This window comes from Phalacrocorax aristotelis, chromosome 10 (genome assembly GCF_949628215.1).
Source record: "Phalacrocorax aristotelis chromosome 10, bGulAri2.1, whole genome shotgun sequence".
NCBI lineage: Eukaryota > Metazoa > Chordata > Aves > Suliformes > Phalacrocoracidae > Phalacrocorax > Phalacrocorax aristotelis.
In genome coordinates this window covers 25,439,033-25,464,522 of record NC_134285.1, presented here as the reverse complement: position 1 = coordinate 25,464,522, position 25,490 = coordinate 25,439,033, and the positions used below count along the sequence as shown (strand labels likewise).

The 25,490-nt window shown below is 53.3% G+C and overlaps 3 protein-coding genes across 11 annotated transcripts in view; all 3 read left to right on the top strand.

Moving 5' to 3' along the window:
* The window catches only part of XPO6 (exportin 6), a 56,833-nt gene extending 46,575 nt beyond the window's left edge, over positions 1–10,258 (top strand). For all 5 annotated transcript variants that reach the window (XM_075105979.1, XM_075105977.1, XM_075105981.1 and 2 more), the window contains 9 exons: positions 13–159; positions 937–1,126; positions 2,289–2,444; positions 3,781–3,895; positions 4,387–4,558; positions 4,997–5,158; positions 7,180–7,278; positions 8,322–8,552; positions 9,533–10,258. In XM_075105979.1, coding sequence (XP_074962080.1) covers positions 13–159; positions 937–1,126; positions 2,289–2,444; positions 3,781–3,895; positions 4,387–4,558; positions 4,997–5,158; positions 7,180–7,278; positions 8,322–8,552; positions 9,533–9,634 — 1,374 coding nt within the window. In that variant the 3' untranslated portion in view covers positions 9,635–10,258. The remainder of the gene's footprint in view (positions 1–12; positions 160–936; positions 1,127–2,288; positions 2,445–3,780; positions 3,896–4,386; positions 4,559–4,996; positions 5,159–7,179; positions 7,279–8,321; positions 8,553–9,532) is intronic.
* A 3,406-nt stretch (positions 10,259–13,664) lies between these two features.
* On the top strand, positions 13,665–15,979 carry NME4 (NME/NM23 nucleoside diphosphate kinase 4). Of its 2 annotated transcripts, none has more exons than XM_075105997.1 (5): positions 13,665–13,816; positions 15,168–15,298; positions 15,443–15,544; positions 15,617–15,729; positions 15,782–15,979. In XM_075105997.1, the coding sequence occupies exons 1-5, from the start codon at positions 13,726–13,728 to the stop codon at positions 15,819–15,821; spliced, it is 477 nt and encodes a 158-aa protein (XP_074962098.1). In that variant the 5' UTR covers positions 13,665–13,725; the 3' UTR covers positions 15,822–15,979. The 2 variants fall into 2 exon arrangements, with proteins under 2 accessions (XP_074962098.1, XP_074962097.1); XM_075105996.1 differs by having other exon boundaries at positions 13,667–13,816; positions 15,804–15,979.
* Positions 15,980–16,520: 541 nt separating this feature from the next.
* Positions 16,521–24,670, top strand: DECR2 (2,4-dienoyl-CoA reductase 2). 4 transcript variants are annotated; one of them, XM_075105983.1, is made up of 10 exons: positions 16,521–17,358; positions 17,517–17,585; positions 18,630–18,681; positions 18,960–18,980; positions 20,199–20,334; positions 20,753–20,877; positions 21,463–21,556; positions 21,838–21,942; positions 22,547–22,735; positions 23,575–24,670. In XM_075105983.1, exons 1-10 carry the CDS (start codon positions 16,775–16,777, stop codon positions 23,607–23,609), a joined length of 1,410 nt encoding a protein of 469 aa, XP_074962084.1. In that variant the 5' UTR covers positions 16,521–16,774; the 3' UTR covers positions 23,610–24,670. The 4 variants fall into 4 exon arrangements, with proteins under 4 accessions (XP_074962084.1, XP_074962085.1, XP_074962086.1 ...); XM_075105984.1 differs by having other exon boundaries at positions 22,547–22,764; XM_075105985.1 differs by lacking the exon at positions 18,960–18,980.
* Positions 24,671–25,490: the final 820 nt, after the last annotated feature.

Genomic DNA, 25,490 nt, shown 5'->3' with positions numbered 1-25,490 from the left:
CTCCCATTCCAGGTGCAGGAGAAGCTGCTGCTGTCTGCATGCCACCTGCTAGTCTCTCTAGCCACGACAGTGCGACCAGTGTTCTTGATCAGCATCCCAGCAGTACAGAAGGTATTCAACAGGATCACGGACACTTCTGCTCAGCGGCTTCCTGATAAGGTGATTTGTCTCCAACATGAAAAATGTAGATTAGATGGCTGGGAAGCTGTGCCTCAGTTCTTACTGTAGTGAGGTATAACCGCAAAAAAAAAGGGGGGGAGGGGGGTGTCAAGTGGGGGGCAGCAGTTATCTCTGTACTATGGATACCCAGGAATCCTAGTGATACAGTTTGTCATAATGATCTATTTGAAGCAAGAGCATAAGGGGAAAAAAAACAAGACTACAACTTTTAGGTTTTATTCTTTTCTCATTTGCTGACATGGCCCGTGACTGTGTGTTGTCTTTACTGGCATGTTGATTCTGACATACAGAAAGAGTTTTCAGTTAAACTGATGTTAGCATTCCACATACCTCAATCCAAGCTAGTGTTTATATTGCAGAAGTACTGAAAAGCCACAGTGGAGGTTTGTGATACAGTTCTGTTGTGTGCTGGCACGGAGGCATAAAGTGCTGTACAAGTATAGAAGCTTAGTGTGTAAACCAGGCAAGGAGTACTGAAAGCAGCATCATCTTTGTTTTACAAAGAACAGACTTACCGCTGCAGGGAAGGGCCAACAGAGCTAGGAGCTGGTTCCAGCCCTTAAGCTATGGAGCTTTGCTTCTCTCTTACCTTGCAGAGCTGCTAGTCTTTGCTTGGGCTCAAGTTCTGCTCTTGAAACAGCAAACACTGCTGGATGTCTTGCACAGCTGTAAAAAGTCACTCCAGGGTTGTGCTGTAAAGTGAACAACAAACATGGTAAAACTTTGTCTCTTTGCTTAATGTCTTGTTGCTCCTAGGCCCAGGTGTTGGTGTGCAGAGCACTGTCAAATGTATTGTTGCTCCCCTGGCCAAATCTTCCAGAGAGTGAACAGCAGTGGGCAGTTCGCTCCACCAACCATGCCAGCCTAATCTCTGCCCTCACGAGAGAATACCGTCAATTAAAATCCAGTGCCATCTTGCCACAAAGGAAAGTGCAGCTGGAGGACAGTAAGTACCAAGTTTCTTGGTGTCTGCTATCTTCTGACAGCTGCAGTGATAACTGCTGATAGGTAGCATTAAGCTGATTTTTCCAATAATTATTTTGGCTGAGAAACTGTATTTAGTGTATGGGAGGACAGGAAAGGAGCAATTTTATTTTCTTTCTTTTTTTAGAGACCCTTCAGTGTAAAGGTGTATAAAGGGCACTCTCACCCCAGGTTGCCTGTGAACTCTTCCATCAAAGTACTGTATTCCTCAGCTCTGTGGGGAAGATGGAATCAAGCTTGTGATAAAACTTTGAACAGCAGTGATTGCATTAGGAATACTTAACAGCCTATTGCTGGAACACTATAGTATTAGAAACATTGACTGGAAGCAGTGTTAATGAAGATTATGGTTATAAAAACTTAAGGGGAAAATAAGAATTTTTTCTGGACTTGGGAAATACTGTAGAGGGTTTATGTATGTCGGAGAGCCCTGAACTGATGGGGTCCAGGTACCTTTGGAAGTTTCTCTGTGTGTTTTGTATGTTTTGGGACTGCTTTTGGGTGTGTCTTTTTTTTTTTTTGTCTTTTGGAGAATCACTTTAAAAATTGTTTAGAAGTATGCAGTGTCACAGCTTCTGACAAACCTGCCATGCTAGTCAGCTGTGTGCAGGCAGGCAGCATGGGAGAGGGTGGTTTGCTCCTCATGAGAATATCATCAGACTGCTCACATGGGTTGAACTGAGCTAGCTAGGTTCCCCCAGCATTTGGGTTAGCTTATATACTGATTGTGTATCACTCCACTTTCATAAATAGAAAACTGCAGTACATTTTTCTGTCATAATGTGCTGCTTTTTTCTTGGCTAGTCTTTAGCATTACCGTATTGTGAATAATATTGTTTAAAGCTCACCTCAGCCTCTGCACCTGAATAGTTGAGCAGTGGATGCATCTGTAAGGCAGTAAACCTGTATAATTTAAGTCTGTAGCAATAGTGACCTAATTGAACCTGTTTGTGTTTAAAATGTGAACACACACTTGGGAACATTTCTAACTCTAGGTTTGGAGTTAGATGCCACCTTGTACATTGTTTTAGTTACTCTGTGTATGAACTTGACTTCTCTTCATTTCTTGCCTCTGATTAGTAGTTTTGACACATGCAGGAAGTATCACCTCTCTTATTTTGCAGCCAAGGTGATCATCCATCAGACACTCAGCGTTTTAGAAGATATTGTAGAAAGTATCTCTGGAGAATCCACCAAGTCTCGACAGATCTGTTATCAGTCACTGCAAGAATCCGTGCAGGTCTCACTAGCCCTCTTCCCAGCTTTCATTCATCAGTCAGGTATAACCATAGGACAGGCTTTAATGCTGTGAGTAGCTTTATGACCTACTGATAACATCCAAAGTCCATCAGCATAGAATCATGGTGGTGTTCATGTGAAGTGTGGGGGTTTGCTGTGCCTAAGTATAATGTGCATCTGCGCTTCTGGGTGGGCTGGGCTGAATCAGAACAGGAAAGGGAGATCTCTGCCATCTAGATACAGGCACAAAGGTTTGTCACACTTCCAGAAGAGATGCCTTGTATTGTGTTCAGCAGTGAAACAAGAATGGAGCTGATCCTGAGCACAGGAAAAAAAAAAAAAAAGCTTTAAAATACCCTGTCTCACTGGTTGCCATTTACATTCTTTCCAGAAGCTTGAAGACAAAGAGAAGTAGGTCTCATCAGATTAGGTGAAACTATGTGGCTGGGGGTTCCCCTGTAAAGGAAAGGCTCCTGAGGTATAACCAGGACTGTTGCTTGGCAATCTTGTGGCCAGCGACTTATATTTTGTATCGTGTCAGGGTAGGTCGAATGCCCAGGGCTACAGCAGCTTCTGTCGAGAAGAGCAAAGTGTTCCAGGAAAACTTTGGGACCTAGGTGGGATTTTGTCATTGAAACAGGCATGGGGGAAAACAAAACAAAGTTGAAATGCAAAAAGGATCCAAGCTGATGCTGTGACTCAGTGAACTGTTGTCTTCAGAACTGGCTAGCAGCCTTGTGCAATTGTCGTGCAATTGCTATTTTTTGGTTATAAAAGCCTGTATGAAAGAGGAGTTGAGCAGCTTCACCTTCCCATGATTATTCAATAAGGCATGTTAGGACTGATGAAGAATTAGCTGTAGTGCTGATCAGCTAACTGCACAGCCACGTGCTGAAAATGACTTCTGAAGTCAGAAAGGTCTCTTCCGTTCCTGTCCAAAAAAAAAAAAAAGCTGGATTCTGTCTCCTAGTCACCCCATGCTATGTAGCTGTTCTGGATTTCCTTGTATTTCCTGTTAACCCTCTACGAGCAGTGAACAACTGGAGATCAGCCAGACCATTGCCAGAGCCTTCTCTAAGCACTCTGTGTAGGCAAACCATACTAAGGGCCTTGCTGACAGAACTGTATTTGTTCTGAGTTATTTGGTGCTGCCTGTACTTGTCATCCCTGGCGGCATTCAGAAATGGATGAATATTTTTTTTTTAAGCCCTGTAGTACCAGCTGTTGGTTTCCGATTCTAATGGCAACCCTGCTGCTAAATTTCTGAGAGTAAATAGGGTTACCTGTACAGAAGGAGCAAATATCACATCAAAGGCTTCCTGATGCATTTGAACGTTACCTTAACATGTTCTGTTGGCTTTTCTGTTCTTGTCTTAGATGTGACAGATGAGATGCTGAGCTTCTTCCTCACTCTGTTTCAAGGACTGAGGGTGCAGATGGGAGTGCCTTTCACAGAGCAGATCATACAGACCTTCCTAAACATGTTCACCAGGTATTGTCCCCTGTTGGTCACTTCTTTCTTATCCCTCAGGATGATTTATCTTGGTGAGCTGCTCACACATCGGGTCCCTGCCCCTAAAGAGTGTAATGTTTTCCACCCCTTTGAGTCTAGACTTTTGTCACATCCCAGAGCTAAATCTAAGGAAAATGCTTCCAGGTCTGAAGTCACCCAGCCCATGCTCATCAATCATACAGGCTATTGTGCTGTTTCAGCTCTCCCATGGGCTTTCTGGAAGTATGTGATACTGAATTGGAGTCTCACGTTGACTGTTAGCTCCTACCCAAGATCTTAGGGTACCCCAACAATCGCTGAAGCTTTTGACAGACCCCCTTCCCCAACAAAACCTAGCTCCTTCTTTGGCTTAATGTACTTGGTCTGTATTAGGTGAGCAAGTTTAGAGGCACTCCCTGCTTTCCTTTAAATTAGGTTAGCATGCAGATCCCTGGGAAGGTTCCTATGCAATGACTTTGTTTTTGTTGTAGGGAGCAGTTGGCAGAGAGCATCCTCCATGAGGGCAGCACTGGCTGTCGGGTGGTGGAGAAGTTCCTGAAAATACTGCAAGTGGTGGTACAAGAGCCAGGCCAAGTATTCAAGCCTTTTCTGCCCAGCGTCATCTCTCTGTGCATGGAGCAGGTCTACCCAATCATTGCAGAGGTAGGGCTGCTGTCACACGAGGTGAAGGAAGGAGATGGGAAGGGAAGGTATTGCTGGGTGTGTGGGAGCAATGAAGCTTTTTGCTTTCCAAGAGCTGTAAATGTCAGTCCCTGGTCAGGGAAAGCTGGGTAACTAGGCAGTGGGAATTAGAAGCAATGTGGGTGGAGGATTTTGTCAGGAATTATCAGAGGCTAAAATTACAGATGTGCCCAAAGCAGGAGGTAGAACACAAAACTTGATGTGTTCTTAGCGCCATCCAACAGATGCTGAGTTTGATGCCTTCCTTAGGAGGAAATACTTGGATGCTCTTGTACCTTGGCTGCAAGGTGCTGCCCTGGGTGGCCACCTGGCAGGGTGCTGCTAGATTGGTATCCAGGGGATGAGTGGGATTCCAGCACAGGAGCCTGCTTTGAGATGTTCGTTCCACTCTCTTCCCAGCGCTCATCTCCTGATGTGAAAGCAGAGTTATTCGAGCTGCTATTCCGGATCCTCCACCATAATTGGCGGTACTTCTTCAAATCTAGTGTGTTGGCTAGTGTTCAAAGAGGAGTAGCAGAAGAGCAGATGGAGAACGAAGCACAGTTCAGTGCCATTATGCAGGTAACTCAGCTACTCCGGTGGTTGTCCAGAACCTTTTCAGCAAAGGAGCATTCGCTCCTTGTGGCAGTGCATCAAACGTGTGGCTGATGGGGATTAGACCATGTCTTGAGTGAGGTGTTGCCTTCAGGAACTGCTGAAAGTCACAGTGCTTGTGGAGTGGTCTTGCCGATGTGCTTGCAAGGCACACCACCTCACTGCGTGGGGAGGCGAGCAGTGAGGAAGGAATGTTAATTTCTTTCCATGCCTTATTCTGTATCGGGGCCTAAAAATATATTACTGATGCTGACCTGTTTACTTCTGTTACAAGTCTTGTGGTTAGCACTAGGACAGATTGTTCATGCCGGAAGGTTTTCCTGAGACCAAGATGCCTTTTGGTTTATGTGGACTTGTTCTATGCTGCACTATTGGACAGAGAAGGGTCAGTGGGGTAACATCCTATAGGCTTTGGCCATGGGCATAGAGAAGACAGAGGCAGCGTGCCAGCATGTACACAGAGCCAGCACCAATCTTCTCAGAGTGGGGAATTTGAATTTTTTAAGAATAACAGACTATTCCACATGTTACTTAGGTCAGAGCTGGCCAAGTGAGTTTCTAGATGTAAGAACTGTCCCCCAAAACAAGTAGTGCAACTTAAAGTAAAAGCAGAAAAAAAAAAAAACCCTCTCCTAATCTGTTAGAGTACCTGGTGTGGGGCCCTTCACCTCCAGCCCACATCAGTGTAAACAGAAGTACGCTTGCACCATGTTCTGCAACCTCAGAGCAGGGCTTGCTCCTGCGAGGGCAGTGAACGCTGGAGCAGAGGGCCATGTGCTTAGGCTTCAGGTGGGAGTCCTTTTTGCAGAGCTGCCCCATCATGGAATGCTTCTGGAGGCTGGGTCCCTTCTGATGCATGAGTGAAGAGGGAGCTGTTACACTAGCATGAACTCTATTGATATTTCTCTCTGGGCATTCCTTATCTTGGCATCTTTTGATGTGGATGAGGCCTAAGCTGGTCCCTATGCAGGGCTGTCCAAGCCTCCCTCTTTCACCTGCAGTGGTGTAACACTTCCAAACTCACCCAAGTGCCTTGTTTTGGAAGATATTTACATGGTAATCTCAGTATTAACTTCAGGGTGATTGACAATACTGAGCTACTTGTTTTAGTACCTGTCTCCTGCTGATTCGGTACAAAACTCTTAAATTTTCTGTAAATGTTCTCCACACAGCCAGTGGTTTGTGTTGAAATATTAATTGTTTGTGTGCTGGTTTCCACTAAGATCAGAGTCCAGAACCGCCTCAGTCTTAGAGGGACTTGGGCCATTTTTGTCTCTTTAACAATAAATAGCTGGTATGGTGGAACAAACTCTTCTGTTTGTGATGCATTGAAGCAGCAGCTGCCTATATCATCTGTACAGTATTTCAGAGGAGCAAAAGGTGTAAAAGATGTTTTATCACAGAGCCTGTGCAGACCTACCAGGCTAGTTCATCAGGGTCCAGCAAATTTTGTTCCTAGGCTCTTTACTGCTTCTGTAATGCCCAGGTCGGCCTCCCAGCTCCCATCACTAACTTATTTCTAATATAGTACAGTAGCATGTTAAACACATCTGCCAGTCACCTTGGTCTTTTGACTTGCAATGAGAATAAAACCTCTCTGTGTGTGTTCTGTTTTTCTTCATGCTTACCATGCTACCTTAGGTAGCGTCCCTGAGAAACAGTCAAATCCTTCATGAGCAAACTGCCTGCCAAGGGAGCTCTGTGTTCCTCTTCAAGCTTGGCCCACATGTTCCCAACAGACCCAGCTTAGCAACTCTTCTGCAAGGATATGACCATGTTTCCACTAAAATTTCTTCATTCCCATTGGTCTGGCAGCAGCACGGTTGACTTAAACAACTGTCTGTCTTATTGGTTTGCTGCACTGAGAAGTAACAGAGGCTCCCAGTGGTTTGTTCTGGTGTCAGGGCGAAGAAAATGTTGTTCTGCCTGGCAGGTCTAATATTTATTGTAATGTCAGTCCCCTTCCTTCAATTCTGCTTCGTTCGTAGGCATTTGGCCAGTCCTTCCTGCAACCTGACATTCACCTGTTCAAGCAGAATCTCTTCTACTTGGAGACGCTGAACACCAAGCAGAAGCTGTACCACAAGGTAGGTCCTAGATGACTGTTGTGTGCACTGTGTGTAGTAATAGGTGGGTGCTGTTTGAAGACTTGTTTGAAATGGCTCAGAAACTGAAGGTCAGGATTTAGGGGCTTGTATCCTGCAGCCTTTGGTTCGTTGCCATGATCCTGATGGATACAGTGCTGGTCAGAGTGGCCTTACTGCCTCCCTGATACTGCTGCAGTGGGCACAGGAGGGATCCGAACTCCAGTCAGTCAAAGCAAAGCCTCGATGCGTTCCCTCCTGTGACAATGGGGGAAAGCAAAGCGCACACACAGTGACGGTGCAGTTTGTCTGAGGAAGTAGAAACTGGGATCATGAGTGGGACAGTGGCAGAGTTCCTCTATCAATTCTCATCTGGGTCAGCCACAGGATATCTAGTATTTACAGTCAGTCTCTGCCTGGTGGTTGCCTCCATTGCTGTCATGCAGGACCCATCCTTCAGACCCTCTAATTTAGACCTGTTAGCTGCCGTCATGAAGGATTAAAGTTGGAATGCAGGGTCCTGCCCTTCCAGTTAGCCTGTGAAAGCAGAGCTTTCAGGTTCACATCTGTGGTCACAACTCAAGGACAGCCCGTCATGTTAACAGCTGCCTGTTGCAGACTTTCAGGCAGCTAGCCAGATTCCCTGGCTTTCAGGAGCACTGTGCAGGGCTAAAAGTGGCTGGGGTTTGAATGGGACTTGATGCTGTTTGCTTAAATGCCAGTGCTTAAAACTTGGGTCAGATGTACAAGGTAAGCATTAACAAAATTCACTGTTAAGCTAGATTAGTATCAGCTTTAAACTTATTGTAACCGTTTGTGATCTTGGCTTGGCTTGGAAACTTCTCTGTGCTCACAAGAGTTAGCAGACCCTGCTGATAGCTCAGAAGCTGCTGATGTTGAAGCAGCCCTGTGCAGCCATGCTCACTTGCCTGATGTGACCTCGATGACTTTGTACTTCCAAAGCGATGTGCTGGATGCTGTGGTCACTGTCATGTGAGGATTTCTGGTGTGAAGACACCTAACTGTGCGCTTCTCTCACTGTGCAGAAGATCTTCCGGACAACCATGCTGTTCCAGTTCGTGAACGTGCTACTTCAGGTGCTTGTCCACAAGTCGCATGACCTGTTGCAGGAGGAGATTGGCATTGCCACCTACAATATGGCCTCAGTGGACTTTGATGGCTTCTACTCAGCCTTTCTCCCTGAGTTCCTGGCTAATTGTGATGGTGTGGACTCCAACCAGAAAAACGTGCTGGGAAGGAATTTCAAAATGGACAGGGTAAGAAGGGCAAACGCTGCAGCAGAGCCCCAGTATTCCTAGGATGCACAAAGTTTTTCTCCTAAAACACACTGGCAGGCAGCCGTGAGCTTCTCAGGGCAGTGTTCTGAAGCAGTACCTTTTGTTCCAAACGCTTCCATACTCAGCAACGCCTAGCGAAGGATTTCTCACTGTAGGTAGCAGAACTGCCATTTCATCTCTTGGACTACTGAATGCTGTGGGAGTTAAGGAATATGTTTCCTGGAGGAAGTTTTCATAGGGGTAGACTGACATTATCTAGAGTGGGACACTCAGATCCTTGCCAAAATCTCACTCCAGCTGCTGGCCAGATGTTCGAGGGTTACAGTGAAGACAATAGCAGAGTAGCTGCAAGGGCTTACAATTCTTTCAAACCCCTCGTATGCATGTGAAGCAAATGGGGTTCTAAACCTCCCTGTGGGATATCATGGAAGTGCAGCAGGTTGCGGCATCCATCTGCTGAAGCTTGCTTGTCTGTTGAGTGCTTCCTCTCTGTGGGAGATGATGGGGATTTGAGACTAAGTGTGAGGGTAGAAAAGGAGCCTTGACAGAATCACTGGTCTCTAGAAGGCAATTGTTCTTCAGGAAAATCAGCCCTTGTTAAGGGGTACGTGGCACCCAGGAGCCTTGGCAGGAATGCAGTGAGCAGTTGCCGCTGCAGGTAGCCACATCGTGACCGTTTCTGTAGTGCCTGTCTGCACACTGAGAAGCTGGTGCTGTGAATGGAGCCCAGATCTTGGTAGTCAGCTCTCTGCATGGAGCAGCTCTGGAGCTGTCTCTGCTCCCTGTACGTGGGCTGCAGAAACTCAGCTCTCCTGGGCTCAGACTCTGGAGTTCTCACATATGAAAATACACAAGGGTGTTTGTCCCTCTTGGTTCCTTTCTTTCTGTTCTCTGCTGTAAGACGCTACTTGTACGTATTATTCTGTTTGCAGTACAATGTGTTGTTTGATCTTTTCCAGGATCTGCCATCATTTACCCAGAATGTGCACAGACTGGTGAATGACCTGCGTTACTACAGACTCTGCAATGACAGTTTGCCCCCTGGAACTGTGAAACTATAGTTACTGCACTGGACTCGTGTTTTGATCACTGTAGAGAACGGATCCATGTTTCATTTTGCCACCACCTTCTCTCCTCCCTGGTTTTGTCAGTACTGCAGGACGCAGTGTCTTGCACATGGGCACATCTTCTTGGATTCATGCACCACGCTTCCTTTTTTTCCTCTCCCAACCCAAAGGCCCCCAGCTGGAGTCAGCACTGTCCGCAGGATGTGTCTTAACACCCAACCGCAGGGCATATCAACTGTACGGAACATCCTCTCAATGGGGTGTTGTTCTACTAACGTAGCACTTTGTTGCATCCTGAGGTTTCTGTGGAGTTGTCTTGAGAGATCGTGTACGTATCAAACGTGAGGCAGAAGCGCCAAAGACTACTTCGGACATTCATACCTTCGTGTCATTCCACCTTCCTGCCCCTGCCCAGCTCTCAGAGGAGGAGTCTCGTGATGTTGGGACTGTTTTGGCACTTCTGTCACTCCCTTTGTTTTTAAATTGCCTTGAAAACCTCCCTGCTGTTTGTGGGGAATAGAGACTTCTTGAGTTTTTTTAAACGTTTTCTCATCATTCCATTGTGATACTAAAACAACATGCTTAATGGAAATAAAGTGCTTACTTCTGTTGTTTTAAGTAACTTGTTTTAGTTTCCTTGTAGGCCTGTCCGTCACCAAGCTGTCCTGCTAGATGAAAATGCATTTTGTGCTGCATGCAGCTGTCCGCAACCTTTCCCAATGATCAGAGAAGACGACAGGCAGCAGGTGTCTGCACTGCCTGACCTGCGCCCTGGGTGCAGAAACGCCTCGTCCGGGTTTCCTGCATGCCAGGTGGTGCTCTGGAGCACTCCAGCAGCTCTTGAAAGGTGCTGTACTGAACAAGTGCAGATCGGTGGTGACTTTTTTCTCCACTCTACACTCATTGTGTTTACCACCTGTGTTCCCTAATGTTTTCTGTTAGCTGTTGTACTGATCTGTTTATTCTGTGCAGCAGACTGTTGCCTGAATTTATTGAGAGCTGCCTAGCACTGATGGTGTTGCATCATATAAGATGAGAGCTGAAGGCCAGCCACTGGCTGGAATGACCCAATAGTGGCATGTTGAGCATAAGGTTAAAATCCTAGTCAGACAGGACCAGATTTTGTGGGTCTTGTGAATCTCTCTGATCGTGCAGCTGGGAAGGACTTCTTTTTTCCCCTGAAGTCTCTAGTGAGGTTGCTGGTGTACAGCATTAAATCAGTGGACAGAATCTGTGCATTTACGACGGTAGCTGCAGAAAGGGCTGCGTGGTGGGAACAGGACCTGTTGCTGTGACGGGAGCAAGCTTGGAGGAGGTGTTAAACATTTGTAGACCTGGACTTATAGAATAATGGAATCATTAAGGTTGGAAAAGACCTCTAGGATCATCAGGTCCAACCATCGCCCCAACACCCCCATGCCTCCTAAACCATGCCCTGAAGTGCTACATGTTTTTTCAACACGTCCAGGGATGGCGACTACACCATCTCTCTGGGCAGCCTGTTCCAATGCCTGACCACTCTTTCAGGAAAGACTTTTTTTTCTACTCTCCAATCTAAACCTCCCCTGATGCAGCTTGAGGGTGTTTCCTCTTGACCTATTGCTTGTTACTTGGGAGAAGAGACCAACACCCACCTCGCTACAACCTCCTTTCTGGTTGCTGTAGAGAGTGGTAAGGTCTCCCCTCAGCCTCCTCTTCTCCAGGCTAAACACCCCCAGCTCCCTCAGCCACTCCTCACTTGAAATGAGATGGCTGTGTGTGGACAGCTGGGAGGTATCAGGGGTGAGGTAGAGTGTAAGGAGCACTTGCTCCACAGTTCCTTTAGCTACAGTTTTATTAAACAACATCCTGCTGTTTGGAGATAATGTATGCTGTTTGGATAACCTATGTACAGAGCCTGCCTTGCATCTAGGCTGTCTGAACTGGGACCAGTTTGATGTTTAGGCTTCATACCCTGCCATGAGCATCTTGAGTTGAAAGTTGCACATGAACCAGAGCCCAGCCTGCAGAGGACGTGCCTTGCCAGGTACAGCCCTTGCAGCTGAGGGCTGTGAACCACTGTCTGCAGAGGTCATAGCTGTGTGAAGACCAGGATGAAGGTGGGTGATGATCTGGCACCAGACTGCAGAGCTCCAGCCTCCCTTGAGAGTGAAAGCGACAGAGCTCCCTGTAAGCCAGAACCTGCGCTGGGAGCACGTGGTTCAGAGCAGCTAGCTCTGCAGTAACTTGGTGTCACTGTGCACTCGAAACCTTGAGTCCTTGGTTTTCCTGGTGGTTATTAGGTGTATGACAGTGTGGTGCAGGGCCCAACCTCTCCACAGAGCCTCTCCCTGCCACCCTAGTACCTCACAGCAGTTACTCAAGCCACAGTGGGGGATAATGGTAGCTGTCTGCTGCCGCCTCCACCATGCACCCTGGCTGCAGCTTCCTTCGGTGATGGGCTAAGGCAACTTAATCCAAGCTTAATCCATGCACACTCCCCTCCTGGCATGGCGCTCTGGGTTGGTGGTGCTTCTGCTTCTTGCAAAACCTTTGGTTGACAGAGGGTTGAAAGGGTATGTTTTTCCCTTGATCAAGGGTAGCAGCTGGAAGGTGGCCAAAGCACAGGCTGGAAAAGCTCTTGTGTAAAGTGCTTTCTCCTTTGCCAGCCATCACCTGAAGCAGGGCTGGCCCTAGTACCCTGGCTCACTGAAGAAATATCAAAGGGCACCTCATTTCTGTGTGTGTGACTGCCTTAATCTTCCCTAAAGAAACCCCCTTCCTCTGTACCATCACCCCTGGCACAGTAGACAGGGGCGAGTGGCCTTTTACCCCCTTGAGCCCCTGTTTGGGTGAGTGGCACCAGCTGCTGGCCAGCAAAAAGTCTGTTTTGCAAGAGCTGGTGATCTCTGCCCCTGGGGAAGCCATGTCAGATGTTTTTGCAGCCATGCTGAGCACAGCAGGCCCTAGAATCCCCCACATGCCCCCCTGGCTATTGAGAGCCCTGGTACCCCACTCCCTGCACTTTGGGGAGTCAGGAAGGAAATGGGAAAGGAGATGGGGATCTAGAAGCTCAAGTCCATCCTCCCCTGGGGCCCTATTAATCGCGTTGAGCTGCTGTGTGTTGGGTGTGCTCCTCAATGTTGTTCGCGTTATCGCAGGTTTAGAAAATAGGTTTGAAGCAACCAAGATTTTCCATTAACTTGCAGATATTTTAATAGTGATATTTGTGTCAAGCTGCCCTCCTGAGAGGTGTTTTAGGAGTTTGGGATGTATGGGAAGCTCAATAAAGAGTGAGTTCCCAGCATGGGGTCTGGGAGGAGGCTGTCTGTATAAACCAGACCCCAAAGAACTGTGGCCCCACAGGGTGCCCTGTGGGATTTGGAGCAATGCTGTGAAAGAGGAGCATCCCACTGTTGCTGCTTTGTATTTTGTGCCTCCTTTGGCACAGGCTGGGGCAAAGGAAGGGGCCCTGGTGCCTCTATCACCTCTGCGTGTTGTAGGCCTCATCCCCCTCCCTTTTTCCCCCACAGCCTTCAGTGATGCTTTAAAGCAAAGGGGCTCCCACCAGGGTAGGGCTGCAGGGCGGGGTCACCCCTGGGCCTTGCACCCCTTTCCCAGCACCCGCTATGTGCCCAGGGCAGCCCTGTGTCCCGTGGGGAGAGCAGCAGCCTGAGTGCTCCCTGCTGTGACACTTCAACGGGGCTGGGGGGCTCCCTTACACCCCAACTCGGGCTAGCATGGCTAAACTGGGGTCTCTCCTCGCCTGGACCATTGGGGCAAAGCATGAAGTAGGTCTGGTTTTTGGCAGGGGCTGGGTCCCTCCCCATTCCCCCGGGTCACCCACAGGTTGGGTGCGGGTTCTGCTCCCCCCGCGGCAGGGCTTGGGCCTCAGCCCCGCCAAGGAAAAGGCTCGCTCCGTACCAGGGGCGTCCCGTACCGGGAAGATGCCCCGTACGGGGATGCTTGGTGCGGGCGCGGCGGCCACCCGGTCCCGGCGGTTTCTTTAAGGGGAGGGACGGAAACCTGACCCGTCCCCGGGCCCTTAAAGCCTCCGCGGGACGGCCGAGCCCCGCCGCGGCCAGGTCCGACCCGCCGGCCCCGTCATGGGCTCCCTGGGGCGCTGCCTGGCCCGGGGCCTGCTGCGGGGACAGCCGGGCTTGAGCCGCCCCCCCAGGCCCCGCTGCTACGGCTCCGGTGAGACACGGTCCCGTCCTGCTCCCCCTGCCCCGACCCGTCCCTGGGGACCCTGTACCCGTCACTGCCCTGTCCCTGGGAACACTGTCCCCATCCCCAAGCTGCCTTCAGCCCCTTCCCTGTCCTGCCCCCGGGGACCCAGTCCCCATCCCTGTTCCGCTCCCGGGCACCCTGTCCCCATCCTCCAAGCTGCCCCTGGGTCCTGTCCCCAGACCCGTTCCCAGTCCTCTCCCCATCCTGCCCCTCAGGGCTCCTGTCCCCATCCTACCCCATCCCCTCCCAGTCCCCCAGCGCCACAGGGGAAGCCCCCCGGGCAGAGGGTCCGGCTCATGGGGTCCTTTGCTTCTCTGTGGTGTGGGTCAGTGCCGGGGTCTCATTGCATGTGTCAGGATGGGGCAAAGGCTGGAGCTGGTATCTTCCTGGGCATCATCCTGTGAGTCTCGAGAGGTTTCATGTCTCCAGGGCCGGGATGGGGCAAGCCCTAATCTGTCCCGGGGTGGGAGCCACGCAAAGCCAGGCCACATCCAACAACACCCAGAAAAGTGGGTGAAACCATGGGGTCTCCCTTGCAGCCCCGGGCAGCACCCTGAAGCCTGGGGCTGGCAGTGAAGTGCCCTGGCTTGGCATCCTCTCTCTCTCTGCCTTCCTCTCTTTCCTGTCCCCTTTCTCCAGTGGATGGGATGCACTGTCCCTTGGGGGGCTTCTGTCCCCTCCTGCCGGTGTGGCTCCAGCAGGGCCAGCAGTAGGGTGAGGGGGATGGTGGCAATGTCAGACCCTGCCATCCCACGGTGCCATGGATGACAGTGACGCCGGACCCTGCCATCCCACGGTGCTCGACTTTGCTCTCCACCAGTGGAAAGCTGTGACCAGGGACGTGCTTTGTGCCAGGGCTGGTGCCCAGCTTCCTCTGGGCAGGGGGAAGCACCCGAGGCCAGGCAGAAGCGGTGGCACACAGGCTGACACCCACAGCCATGGCACTGGCATGCGGCAGTGTGGCGCATTCGGCCGAAACCAGAGCCAGCCTGTCCCACACTGGGTTAAAGGGTGTTCCCTGGCCACGGACATGTTCCCAACACCCATCAGGGCTTTGCAGTGCATCCCTTGGGTCCCTGCTGGGACCCTGCCAGCCTGCAAGGCACAGCTTGGCCAGGGGGTCATGGCCCTGGGATGGGGACAGGGGTGGGGAGGGGTTCACCCAGCAGCAGCCACTGCCCACCTGGACCAAACAGCAACACATGGTGCCCTAGTTGCAGCTTGGGGTCCTGCTGCCGCTACCTGTGCCCATGTCCCACGTCTGGTGGTGACCTGTGTCACATGTGGGGGTGACGCTGGCCCCTCCGTCCCTGTACAGCCCCCCCGGAGCTGCAGGAGAAGACGCTGGTGCTGGTGAAGCCAGACGCGGTGCAGCGGCGGCTGGTGGGGGACGTCATCCAGCGCTTTGAGCGACGTGGCTTCAAGCTGGTGGCCATGAAACTGCTCCAGGTACCCAACCCCACCAAGCTGCCACCCATCTCCCAGGGGACCCTGCTCCCCATGCCCCACAGCCAGCTCAGGGGCCTGCTGGGAGGGGGTGCCAGCAGGGGGCACTGGCTGGGTGTCCCTGCCATCACCCTGTGCTGCCATCAGGCGGACCGGGGTCTCCTGGACAAGCATTACCAGCAGCTGCAGCAGAAGCCCTTCTACCCCGCACTCCTCGCCTACATGACCTCAGGGCCGCTGGTGGCCATGGTGAGAGGCCAGGATGGGGGTTTTGGGGGTCCCAGGGGTGTCCAGAGGGCTCAGGTGTCCCCTGTCCCACAGGTGTGGGAGGGCTACAATGTGGTCAGGTCCACGCGGGCGATGGTGGGGGACACTGACTCAGCAACAGCAGCGGCGGGCACCATCCGGGGAGACTTCAGCATGCATGTCAGCAGGTAGGGGTGCAGGGTGGGCGGCGGAGCTGGTGGCAGGACCCCATGGCCACAGCACCGTCCCCATCCCCACACAGGAACGTGGTCCACGCTAGTGACTCAGTGGAGACAGCTCAGCAGGAGATTGGCTTCTGGTTCCAGCGGGACGAGCTGGTGGCCTGGGAGAGCGGAGACCGGGACTACACCTACGGGCCATAGGGTGGCCTCTGGCTAGAGCAGCTCCCCAGCCCTCCAATAAACCCCAGTGCCTCCAGCTGTGGTGCCAGTCTCCATCAGATGTCACCAGCAAGTGCTGGAGGCCCTGGGGGGCACTGGGATGTCCCCAGGGCCACTGGAGTGGTACTGGGAAACTCGTGAAGGCATTGGGATGTCACCGTGAAGTGCTGGGATGTCCTCAGGGGATACTGAAGCAGTACTGGGAAACACTGGGAGGCACTAGGGTTTCCCAAGAAGGCACTGGGCAATACTGGGAAGCTCTGTGAAGCACTGGGATGTCCCTGGGGGACACTGAGGCCATTCTGGGAAGCGCTGGGAAAGACTGGGATGCCCCTGGGGGCACTGGGGCAATACTGGAAAGATCTAAGAGGCATGAGATGTCTCTAGGATGTCCCTGGGGGGCACTGGTGTGGTACTGGGAAGTTCTGGGAGGCACTGGGATGTCCCTGGGCGGGACTGGTGTGGTACTGGGAAGTTCTGGGAGGCACTGGGATGTCCCTGGGGGGCACTGGTGTGGTACTGGGAAGTTCTGGGAGGCACTCGGATGTATCCAGGGGTACACCAAGGTTGTACTGGGAGGCACTAGGGTAGCCCTGGGGAGCACTGGTGTGGTACTGGGAAGTTCTGGGAGGCACTGGGATGTCCCCAGAAGCACTGGTGTGTACTGGGAAACTGGGAGACACTGAGATGTCCCCAGGGACACTGGTGCAGTAGTGGGAAGCTCTGGGAGGCACTGGGATGACCCTGGGAGACACCAAGGTGGTACTGGGAGGCACTGGGCTGACCCCGGGGGGCACTGGAGCAGTACTGGGAAATTCTTGGAGGCACTGGAATGTCCCCAGGAGCGCTGGTGTGGTACTGGGAAGCTCTGGGAGGCACTGGGATGACCCTGGGGGACACCGAGGTGGTACTAGGAAGCCATGGGATGCACTGGAATGTCCCCAGAAGCACTGGGGTGGTACTGGGAAATTCTGGGAGGCACTGGGATGTCCCCAGGGGACACTGGAGCGGAAGTGGGAAGATCTGGGAGGCACTGGGCTGTTCCTGCGGGCAGCAAGAGGCTCTGCAGGTCACAGGAAGAGACCGAGGAGGGGTCTGGGCCGGCAAGCGGTGCTCCGGGGGACACTGGGATCTCTCTGGGAAGCCATCACCGTCACACCAGCATGCCACTGGGGACACCGGGCGGCACTGCGGGCCGCTCCTCCGGCCCGGCGCCGTTGCCAGGCAACGCCCGCGACGCCAGCGCAGGCGCAGTGCGGGGGCGCGGTGGCCCCGCCCGCAGCTCCCGGCAGGCCGCGCGCGTCCCGCCGCACCGGCCATGGCGGAGGCGACCGCCGCCTCCCGACTGCCGCCGGACGTGGGCACCGACGACTGCCTCCGCGAGTACCGCCACCTCTTCAGCCCCGACATCCTGGCGTGAGTGCGGGGCGCTGGGGGCTCCGGCCCCCGACCCGGGCGCCAGGTGGAGGGCGGCGGCCTGCGGGCACGGCCTCCCCCTCGCCCGGGGCTCGGGGCCGCCGGGGCTGGGCGCTGCGCCTGGCGCTCGACTCTGACCGTCCCTTTGCTCCCCCCAGGGGACAGGTGGCGTTCATCACCGGCGGCGGCTCGGGCATCGGCTTCCGCATCGCCGAGATCTTCATGAGGTGGGGGAGCGCGGCGGGGCCGGGGAGGCTTGTCCGGCCTCCCGGGGTGCTGGGGGCGGAGGAGTAGGAGCCTCCTTTCCCTTAAGGCAGTAGTGGTAACAAGGGCCTGGAAGGGGTGGGGTGCGAGGCCGAGGGCAGCACAGCCCTCGTGAGAGCTGCGGGCAGGGGATTATAGAATCATGGAATCTTAAGGTCGGAAAAGACCTCTAGGATCATCAAGTCCAACCATCGCCCCAACACCCCCATGGCCTCCTAAACCATGTCCCCAAGTGCCACGTCTGCACATTTTTTGAACATGTCCAGGGATGGTGACTCCAATACTTCTCTGGGCAGCCTGTTCCAGTGCCTGACCGCTCTTTCAGAAAAGACATTTTTCCTGATCTCCAATCTAAACCTCCCCTGGCACAGCTTGAGGGTGTTTCCTCTTGACCTATTGCTTGTTACCTGGGAGAAGAGACCGACACCCACCTCACTACAACCTCCTGTCAGGTAGCTGTAGAGAGCGATACGGTCTCCCCTCAGCCTCCTCTTCTCCAGGCTAAACACCCCCAGCTCCCTCAGCTGTTCCTCATCAGACTTGTTCTCCAGACCCTTCCCCAGCTTCAGGCCCTTCTCTGGACACGCTCCAGCACCTCAATGTCCCTCTTGTAGTGAGGGACCCAAAACTGAACACAGGATTTGAGGTGCGGCCTCACCAGTGCCGAGTACAGGGCCATGATCACTGCCCTATTCCTGATACAAACCAGGATGCTGTTGGCCTTCTTGGTCACCTGGGCACACTGCTGGTGTGCTGATGTGGGCAGCCCTGCCTGCTGGAGGCTCTGATCATTCATAGGGGTGTGGGAGGCAGCCCTGACACAGGGCACTGTGACTCTCCCCTTCTTTGAGTCCCGCAAGGCTGGAGGAGCAGCAATTCCTTCTCTCCAGGGGTGTTGTGCCACCTTCCACCACTCACCAAACAAACTTCTCGAAATCCCCAGAGGTCTGAGATGACTGTGAGGAGCTGGTGCTTTGTGGGCCTTCTCACCAGCTCCTTCTTTGCAGGCACGGCTGCCGGACGGTCATCGCAAGCCGGAACCTGCAGCGAGTGTTGGAGGTGAGTCCGTGGGCTCCAGCAGCACAGGCAGCAGTAGGGAGAGCTGTGAACACCTGGAAATCCATCTGCCCTCTCCTCTGGATGGAGCTGGGAGCCTTGGGAGTAGTGCCACAGGAGAAACAGCTCACCCGGGTTACCCTGTCTTCTCCCAGCTCTCAGTGCTCCAGCACCAGCAGGAAGCAGGGATGGGTAGGATGGGTGTGGGTTTAGGGTGGGCTGCACCTACCACACCTCACAGCAAGGCTCAGTTAATTGTGGAAATACCTTCCCCCCCCCGGCTTTGGAAGCATCTGTTCCAGGTACCACATTCCCTTTTTGTTGATGAGACAAAGAAAGACAAACTGTGGCCTCAAGCAAGGCAAGTCCCCCCTTGTCAAGGGTTACATGGGTTGAGGTGGGTATGCTGAACCCCAAAATCTCAGCTATATTGCATCTTGAGAGATGCAGGTCTGGAGAGCAGTGACTGAAGAAGCTGTATTAAACTGTAGCTACCCTGTGGATGGCTGGGTAGAGCAAACACCCACCCCTTCGTGTCTGACCCTGGGCTGGAGTTTGGCTGATCACAGGTTCCGTTCCTCACCATGGCTTGTGCCACAGTCTGAGGCTGAAAGCGGCAGAGAGGGAGCTTTGAGGAGGCTGTGTGTGTTCACTGAAATACAGTAAAGATCAAAATCGACACTTCGGAGTGAGCTGGCATGACCCAGCTGCGTCTGGAGGGGGTTATAGCTGTCATTTCACATTCCCTTGTGCTCATGTGCCAGAAAACAAGCTGCAAAGCTCAGCAGCTTTTTAATCCTCAGGGGCTGGGGTCTTCTGAGTGTACAGGGACTGATTTCCCAGGCTCTTGATGCTCAATGTATGTGCGTGCTGGTCGGGGCTCAAAGCTTCTCACAGAAGGGCCCAATGAGCCTGAGCAGGAACATGGAGTGTCACTGGGTGTTGTGAAGGGTTGCTGCTGAGTTTTCAGGTCCCCTGTGCTTAATTTGCTGAGGGGAGTCCTGTTCTTAACAAGTGCCTCAGGGGTGATTTGTGGCAGATGCTGAGCTGCAAAGCTGGCCCACTCTGCCTCACAGGCAGAGACAGCTGTTCTGCATTTACCCTTTTGTGTGCTGATGTTTTTTTGGATCTAAAGGTTAATTATGTCTGTGCTTATGCCAAAAATGCCTTGTTGGGGTCCAACCTTTGTGCTTGCCCTGCAGAGATGTTGCTTGGGATGTGCTGTGTCGATGACAGGTCACGGAGGTAACTGGGCTTAGCTAGTTGTGGCTAGTTGGGATACGACTCGCAGGAGCTTTCTCTGGCTACCCCAGGGCCTTAGCTCTGCATGGCGCAGCTGGACTGAAGCCGGCCGTGGTTAGGTAGGTCCCTCCCCTGCCCACAGTGTTTGCTGTGTGCCGATGGGGATGTGGTTCCTGCATGACTTCTTGCTCGCCTGTTACAAGGTCTGGGACTAACCCTTTCTGAAGGAGGGAGCCCCAGAAAGAATCTCGCCTCTCTTTTTTTTTTTTTTTTTGCAGGCCTCTAAAAAGCTGGTGGCAGCCACTGGCCAGCAGTGCCTGCCTCTGTCCATAGATGTCAGGCAGCCCCAAACAATTGTGGCAGCAGTGGATGAAGCATTGAAAGAGTTCAAGCGGATTGACATCCTTGTTAATGGTGAGCTGCCAGAGTGGGCAGAGAGATTTGGCACAGACTCGCTGCTAGGAAGGGCATTTTTCTTCATGGGGGTTGTGTTTGCCTAGTGTCTTGTTTATGCTTCCCTGGTCTGGGAGTATCTTGGCAGCCCATGAGAGCACAGAGGGGACGGGCTCAGAGGAAGCAATGTCCCATTCTTAATGCATGGCCATCCAATCATCCCTGTTCTCACTGCACCAGCACCCTCCCACCCTCAGGCTGGCCATGCTGCTGGGCACCAAGAGCCACAGGGTATTTATGCCTTTATCAGGACTGTTTCCATGTGCTCTCCTGTCTACCCAAACCATATTGCTCACCATCCCTCTCGCAGAAGTGCCCTGACCCTGCCTAATCTCTCCTGGCCCAGTCCTGACTGTGCTCCTGGCTGCTTGTTCTTCAGGTGCTGCGGGAAACTTTCTGTGCCCAGCCAGTGCCCTGTCCTTCAATGCCTTCAAGACAGTGATAGATATCGACACCATTGGCACCTTCAACACCTCCAAAGTCCTCTTTGAGAAGTATTTCCGGGTAAGTGGAACCAGGGCCAGAGGACTTGGTGGAGAGGCTCCCAGTAGGCAGGGGTTAGTGTGAAACAAACCACACTTTGCTCCTGAGAAATTCTGGGAAGAGTGGAGGACAGAAGAGAGCACAGCACCTGTGTGCCCAGGGCTGTGCTGCTGGGCCTCTGCCACTCACTCTGCTCAGATCCAGTCTGTTCCCTCCCAGGGCTGGCAGCCCCTGTGCAGGAATTGGGAGTCCTGTCTGTCCCTAACCCTGGGGCTTTTAACTGTTGTGGCACCTTTCCATGCTCTGCTACCTGCCAGGGAAGAAGCTGTGATCTGCTGCTCCTTTTCCAGCTCCTCTGCTTTCCCTTGGCCTTTGCTTGTCTCATGCACCTCCCACCTCTCTGGATGGGCCCCGCTGGCTGCTCTGGCTCAGTGAGGCTGGGTGGGCAGCGCTGCCACAGTGATGGGTTAGCAACACAGAGGTGGGTGGCCGTGTGGTGCCCGTGGGTGACCGTCCCTCCTAGCCCAGCTCTCTTGTCCCTCCATTCCCCTGCATGACCCCTTGCACTGCTCTCTGCCTAATGCCTTGTCTCCTTTCCTTCCCCAGGACCACGGTGGGGTCATTGTTAACATTACAGCAACCCTGAGCTACCGAGGCCAGGCCCTCCAGGTGCATGCTGGTGCTGCCAAGGCTGCCATAGGTACCTAAAGGCTCCTTGCTGGGGCTCTGAGCTGTGTGGGGCCAGTAAGGAAGCTGGTTCTTCCTGAATATTGGGATGGGAATATGTCCTTGGGAGAGGTGAATATGAATGGGTGTGATTACTACATGCCTGGGTTTGGGACGAGGCTCTTCTCTCCCCCAGGGCTCTTCTAGGGCCCTTTGGTCTTGGCCAGAGTCTCCTATAGCTTTTTGCCCCCCCCTTAAAAGTTACTGGAATAGCTCTGCTCTCCATTTCTCATTCCTGTTGTGATCCCTTCCCAGATGCCATGACCCGTCACCTCGCTGTGGAATGGGGACCCAACAACATCCGGGTGAACAGCTTGGCGCCAGGCCCCATTACAGGCACCGAGGGCTACCGGCGGCTGGGTAAGGCAACCTGGGGTGCCAGTCTGCCTTGGTGGTGGCTTGCTCTTGTCTTGTCTGGGAGGGGACTGTGGGGTCCACCATGCAGCTCATAGGGTATGTGATGTGGCCAGGGCTGTTGCTGCTGGTCACGGCTGTCCTGTGACTCAGGTGGCAAGTCTTTCAGTGAGCAGCCCTTCCCCGTCCTCGGTACCTCGCAGGGCGCTGATTTTTTCTGTTGAGTGGCAGCTTTTTGTGCTCTCTCATGCCATGATGTAACATGCTCCCACAAAGCTCAACCTGGCCAGCTGCCTTGCCTATGGTGTAGCTCTTGCTGTCCGTCAGCAGAGTGCTGGTTCAGCCCTGGAGGATGGGAAAGCTCTCTGAGGTCCTGTCTTGAACTCACTGTTGCAGTACAAATCCCACTGCTGGGCTTGAGCTCCCCTTCTTCAACTCTCTTCTCAGGCCTTTGTCCCTGGACTGTCCTTGGGACTGGGCCAGGACCTCATCCAGGCTCCCTGGGGCTCTCGGCAAGCCCCGTGCAAGCAGCACTGCAGTGTCTGGCAGGCAGTGGTGGTGGGCAGGTGGTCCCATGGGCCCAGCTGACTCTTTCTTCTACCACTCTTAGGTGGGAAATTTGCCAAGGAAGCAAGCCTGTTCGATGTGATCCCCCTCCAGCGTGCAGGGAACAAGACGGAGATCGCCCACAGCACACTGTACCTGGCGAGCCCCCTCTCATCCTACGTGACAGGCACCACTCTGGTTGTGGATGGTGGGAGCTGGCTGACCTCTGCCAACAACTTCCCTGCCTTGCTGGGTATTGCTTCATCCTCTGCTAAACTCTAGGTGATGTGCATTTCCCCCTCAGTGGGATCAGAGCAGGGCTCATGTCAGAAACCCTGTTCCCCCATGGTATAGAGGCATGGCTGCCATAGCAGTGGGTATGGCATTACCTTCTTCAAGTGCCTTGGTCGGTTTGTAACCAGTACCAGGCGCTGTCCCTCCTGAGGCAGCTCTGTGGCACATACTGTGTCAGGGAATCATGCTGGGTGTCAGGGTCTCTGGGTGAGTGTGAGCCCACATCTCGACTTGGCAGCACTTGTTCTCAAACCTTCCTCTGCTTTTGGGAGGGTGGAGCAGGGTCACCCCCCATGCCATAGTCAGAGCAGGCACAGAGCAAGATGGGCAATGTCACTGGGTCCTTGTGGACAGTCTGACTTGAGAAGGGCAGGAGAACTTGCTGGGTTTTTCTTCTGTGCCTGTGGTTGGCATGGTATCTCTTGTCATGGCTGTTGGAGGATGCTTGTGTGGGGACACCTCTGAGTGTCCCCTGAAGCAACATGATGCCCCTTTTCTGTGCCCCACTAGCAGGACTGGGCACAGAGAGTCCCGACAGCCTCTGCCTCCCCATTCTTCCTTACATGAGTTACTGCAGCGTGTCTTGTCTTGTGATTGAGTTGCACACAGGTCTCGTGTTGGCTGCATATGTCTGCAGAGGTGGGAAGGGAGCTGGCGCCTGGTTACTGGGGCTTGGCGTTTTCTGGGAGAGGGGTCTCCTTTCTCCCCCTCACCCACTGCTCGGGTCCTGCCTGGTAGCCTCTGTGAGCAGGGCAGGCCCAGGCAGGACTGTGTACCCACCTCCATGCTGTCTTGCAGATTTCTGGGCTGCAGGGGCAAACAAAAATCAGTGACAGCCTGGGATTGACTGATGGACAGAAATGTGACCGAACACTGCTGCTCTGGGACATCTTGGGGTGACGTCCCCCAGAGTTGGAGCCAATAGCTGTTTCCTCTGATCAGCGACTGGTGGCGGTGGTGACACTGCCAATCCTGCATCCACCGGGGCTGCTGGGTGAGGAGCAAGCCCACCCCCCATTCCATGCTGTTACTTTCTTCTGAGCTGACATGGCTGAGGGTGCAGGGACAGTGGCGGGGGTGCAGGCTCTGATGTTCGCTATCTGTTTTTGTCTCCCTCTGAGTTGCTTTCCTGGCCTTTCGCAAGTCCCAGGCAGTGCTGCCCATGGATATCTGTCCTCCTCCTCCCCTCTCCCCCCCCACCTCAGCCCGATACCCCCAGCAGCAGCTCCTTTTTGGGAGAGGGGAGTAGTTTAACCTGTCTAGGGTTGAGATCAGCCCTTGTCATGGGGGCAGGTCTGGCTTGGCAGCTCTTGGAGGGGAAACAAGGACCGAGCTGGGCCCTGGCAGGGGGAATTGGCCCCGTCCCCTCTGGGGGGGGCCTGGATGGGGCAGTGGTCCCTGGAGGCTGATGCAGCTGCAGCTGGGCTGTCCCTCTCCCAGGAGCAGAGGTGGTGTGAGGTCACATCCCACCAGAGCTGGCTCTGTACTGCTGTGGATCATAGCACTGTATCCATCGGGAGCCTGAGATGTCCAGTTGTCTGCCTGGCACCCATCTGCCTGTCATTCCAGTCTCATGCTGTCTCCTTTCTTCATACAGACACTAGAGCTGAGAGTAAATCAAGGGCTAGCTGAAATTGTCATTTCCGAGCAGGGTGCTGAGCTGATGAGCTGCAGCATCTGCATGGGGCTGCTGGAGCCAAACATGCCCCTGGTGCCAGTGCCTCAGGGGACACACACTGCTTACGTCCAGCGGCCTACTGCTGGCAGCAATTTTTAAGCTTATCCTGAATTCCATGAAGCTTGTTTTCCTACTTGATTGTGTTTCCTACTTGATGGTAGGCTTGCCAGGTGTTGCTGTTTCCTCTAGGCCACAAATAAAGAACTTCCACCCTGACCTGTGGCGCTTTTCATCTGTTTGCCTGCACAGGGGGTTGATCCTGCAACCTTTGACTGCTGGGAGCTCAGGGAGGTTTGCTTGTGCTCCTTGTCCTCTTGTGAGCCGGTAGTGGCAGGGGCTGGAGGAGGCTAACGCACATCTTTGGTCAGAGCACCACTGCAGTAGCTCACTGCTGCATGAGCAAAGCCAAAGACTGTGCCCTGCCGTGCTGACTGATCCTGGTGGTCCAAATTGGGCCCTGAGGGAGGATGGAAAACCACTGTTCCCGTTAGCAGAGCTTTGTGTGGCCCCAGTGCTTGGTGGCTCTTGTGTCTCAGCGCTCCAGGCCAGCGGTGCTTGGGGTCCCGGCACCTCCTCAGCCTCAGCGGGCTCTGTGGAGGTGGTTCCAGCAGCCGTTGGGTCCATCAGCAGTGGAATTGGGGAGGTCTGAGGGACTCAGTGAGACACACACCGACCCCTCCAGAGGGGATGGGGGTGTGGTGCTTGGACTGAGGTTATCCTTTGCCCGGGTCTCTCCTGGGGTTTGCCTCCAGCTACAACATCCCACTTCCCAGACATCAAGACAAGTATTTTCTCCTGGAGAAGGTACTTGTGTGATGTCTGTGGGTGACCTCTGTGGTGGCTACAGCCCCAGGGGAGGCTGGTGGTGTCAGAAGCAGGGAGAGCTCCTGCTCAGGGGCTCGGGGCTGTCCTGGCTTGGTGGCCACCCAGGGAATGGGGAACGCTGCAGGGTGGCAGCCTGGCTGTGTGCCACTGGTGCCAGGGGAAGGAAAGAGCTCTGAGCATGGCCTTGGTTGTGTCCAGCCTTGATCATGGC

Coding starts and splice junctions, on each gene's coding strand:
- NME4 (XM_075105996.1), top strand. CDS start 13,726: ATGGGCTCCCTGGGGCGCTGCCTGGCCCGGGGCCTGCTGCGGGGACAG. Junction 15,545..15,616: donor CAGGGCCGCTGGTGGCCATG/GTGAGAGGCCAG, acceptor CCTGTCCCACAG/GTGTGGGAGGGCTACAATGT. Junction 15,730..15,803: donor TTCAGCATGCATGTCAGCAG/GTAGGGGTGCAG, acceptor ATCCCCACACAG/GAACGTGGTCCACGCTAGTG.
- DECR2 (XM_075105983.1), top strand. CDS start 16,775: ATGTCCCCAGGAGCGCTGGTGTGGTACTGGGAAGCTCTGGGAGGCACT. Junction 20,335..20,752: donor GATTGACATCCTTGTTAATG/GTGAGCTGCCAG, acceptor CTTGTTCTTCAG/GTGCTGCGGGAAACTTTCTG. Junction 22,736..23,574: donor CAACTTCCCTGCCTTGCTGG/GTATTGCTTCAT, acceptor GCTGTCTTGCAG/ATTTCTGGGCTGCAGGGGCA.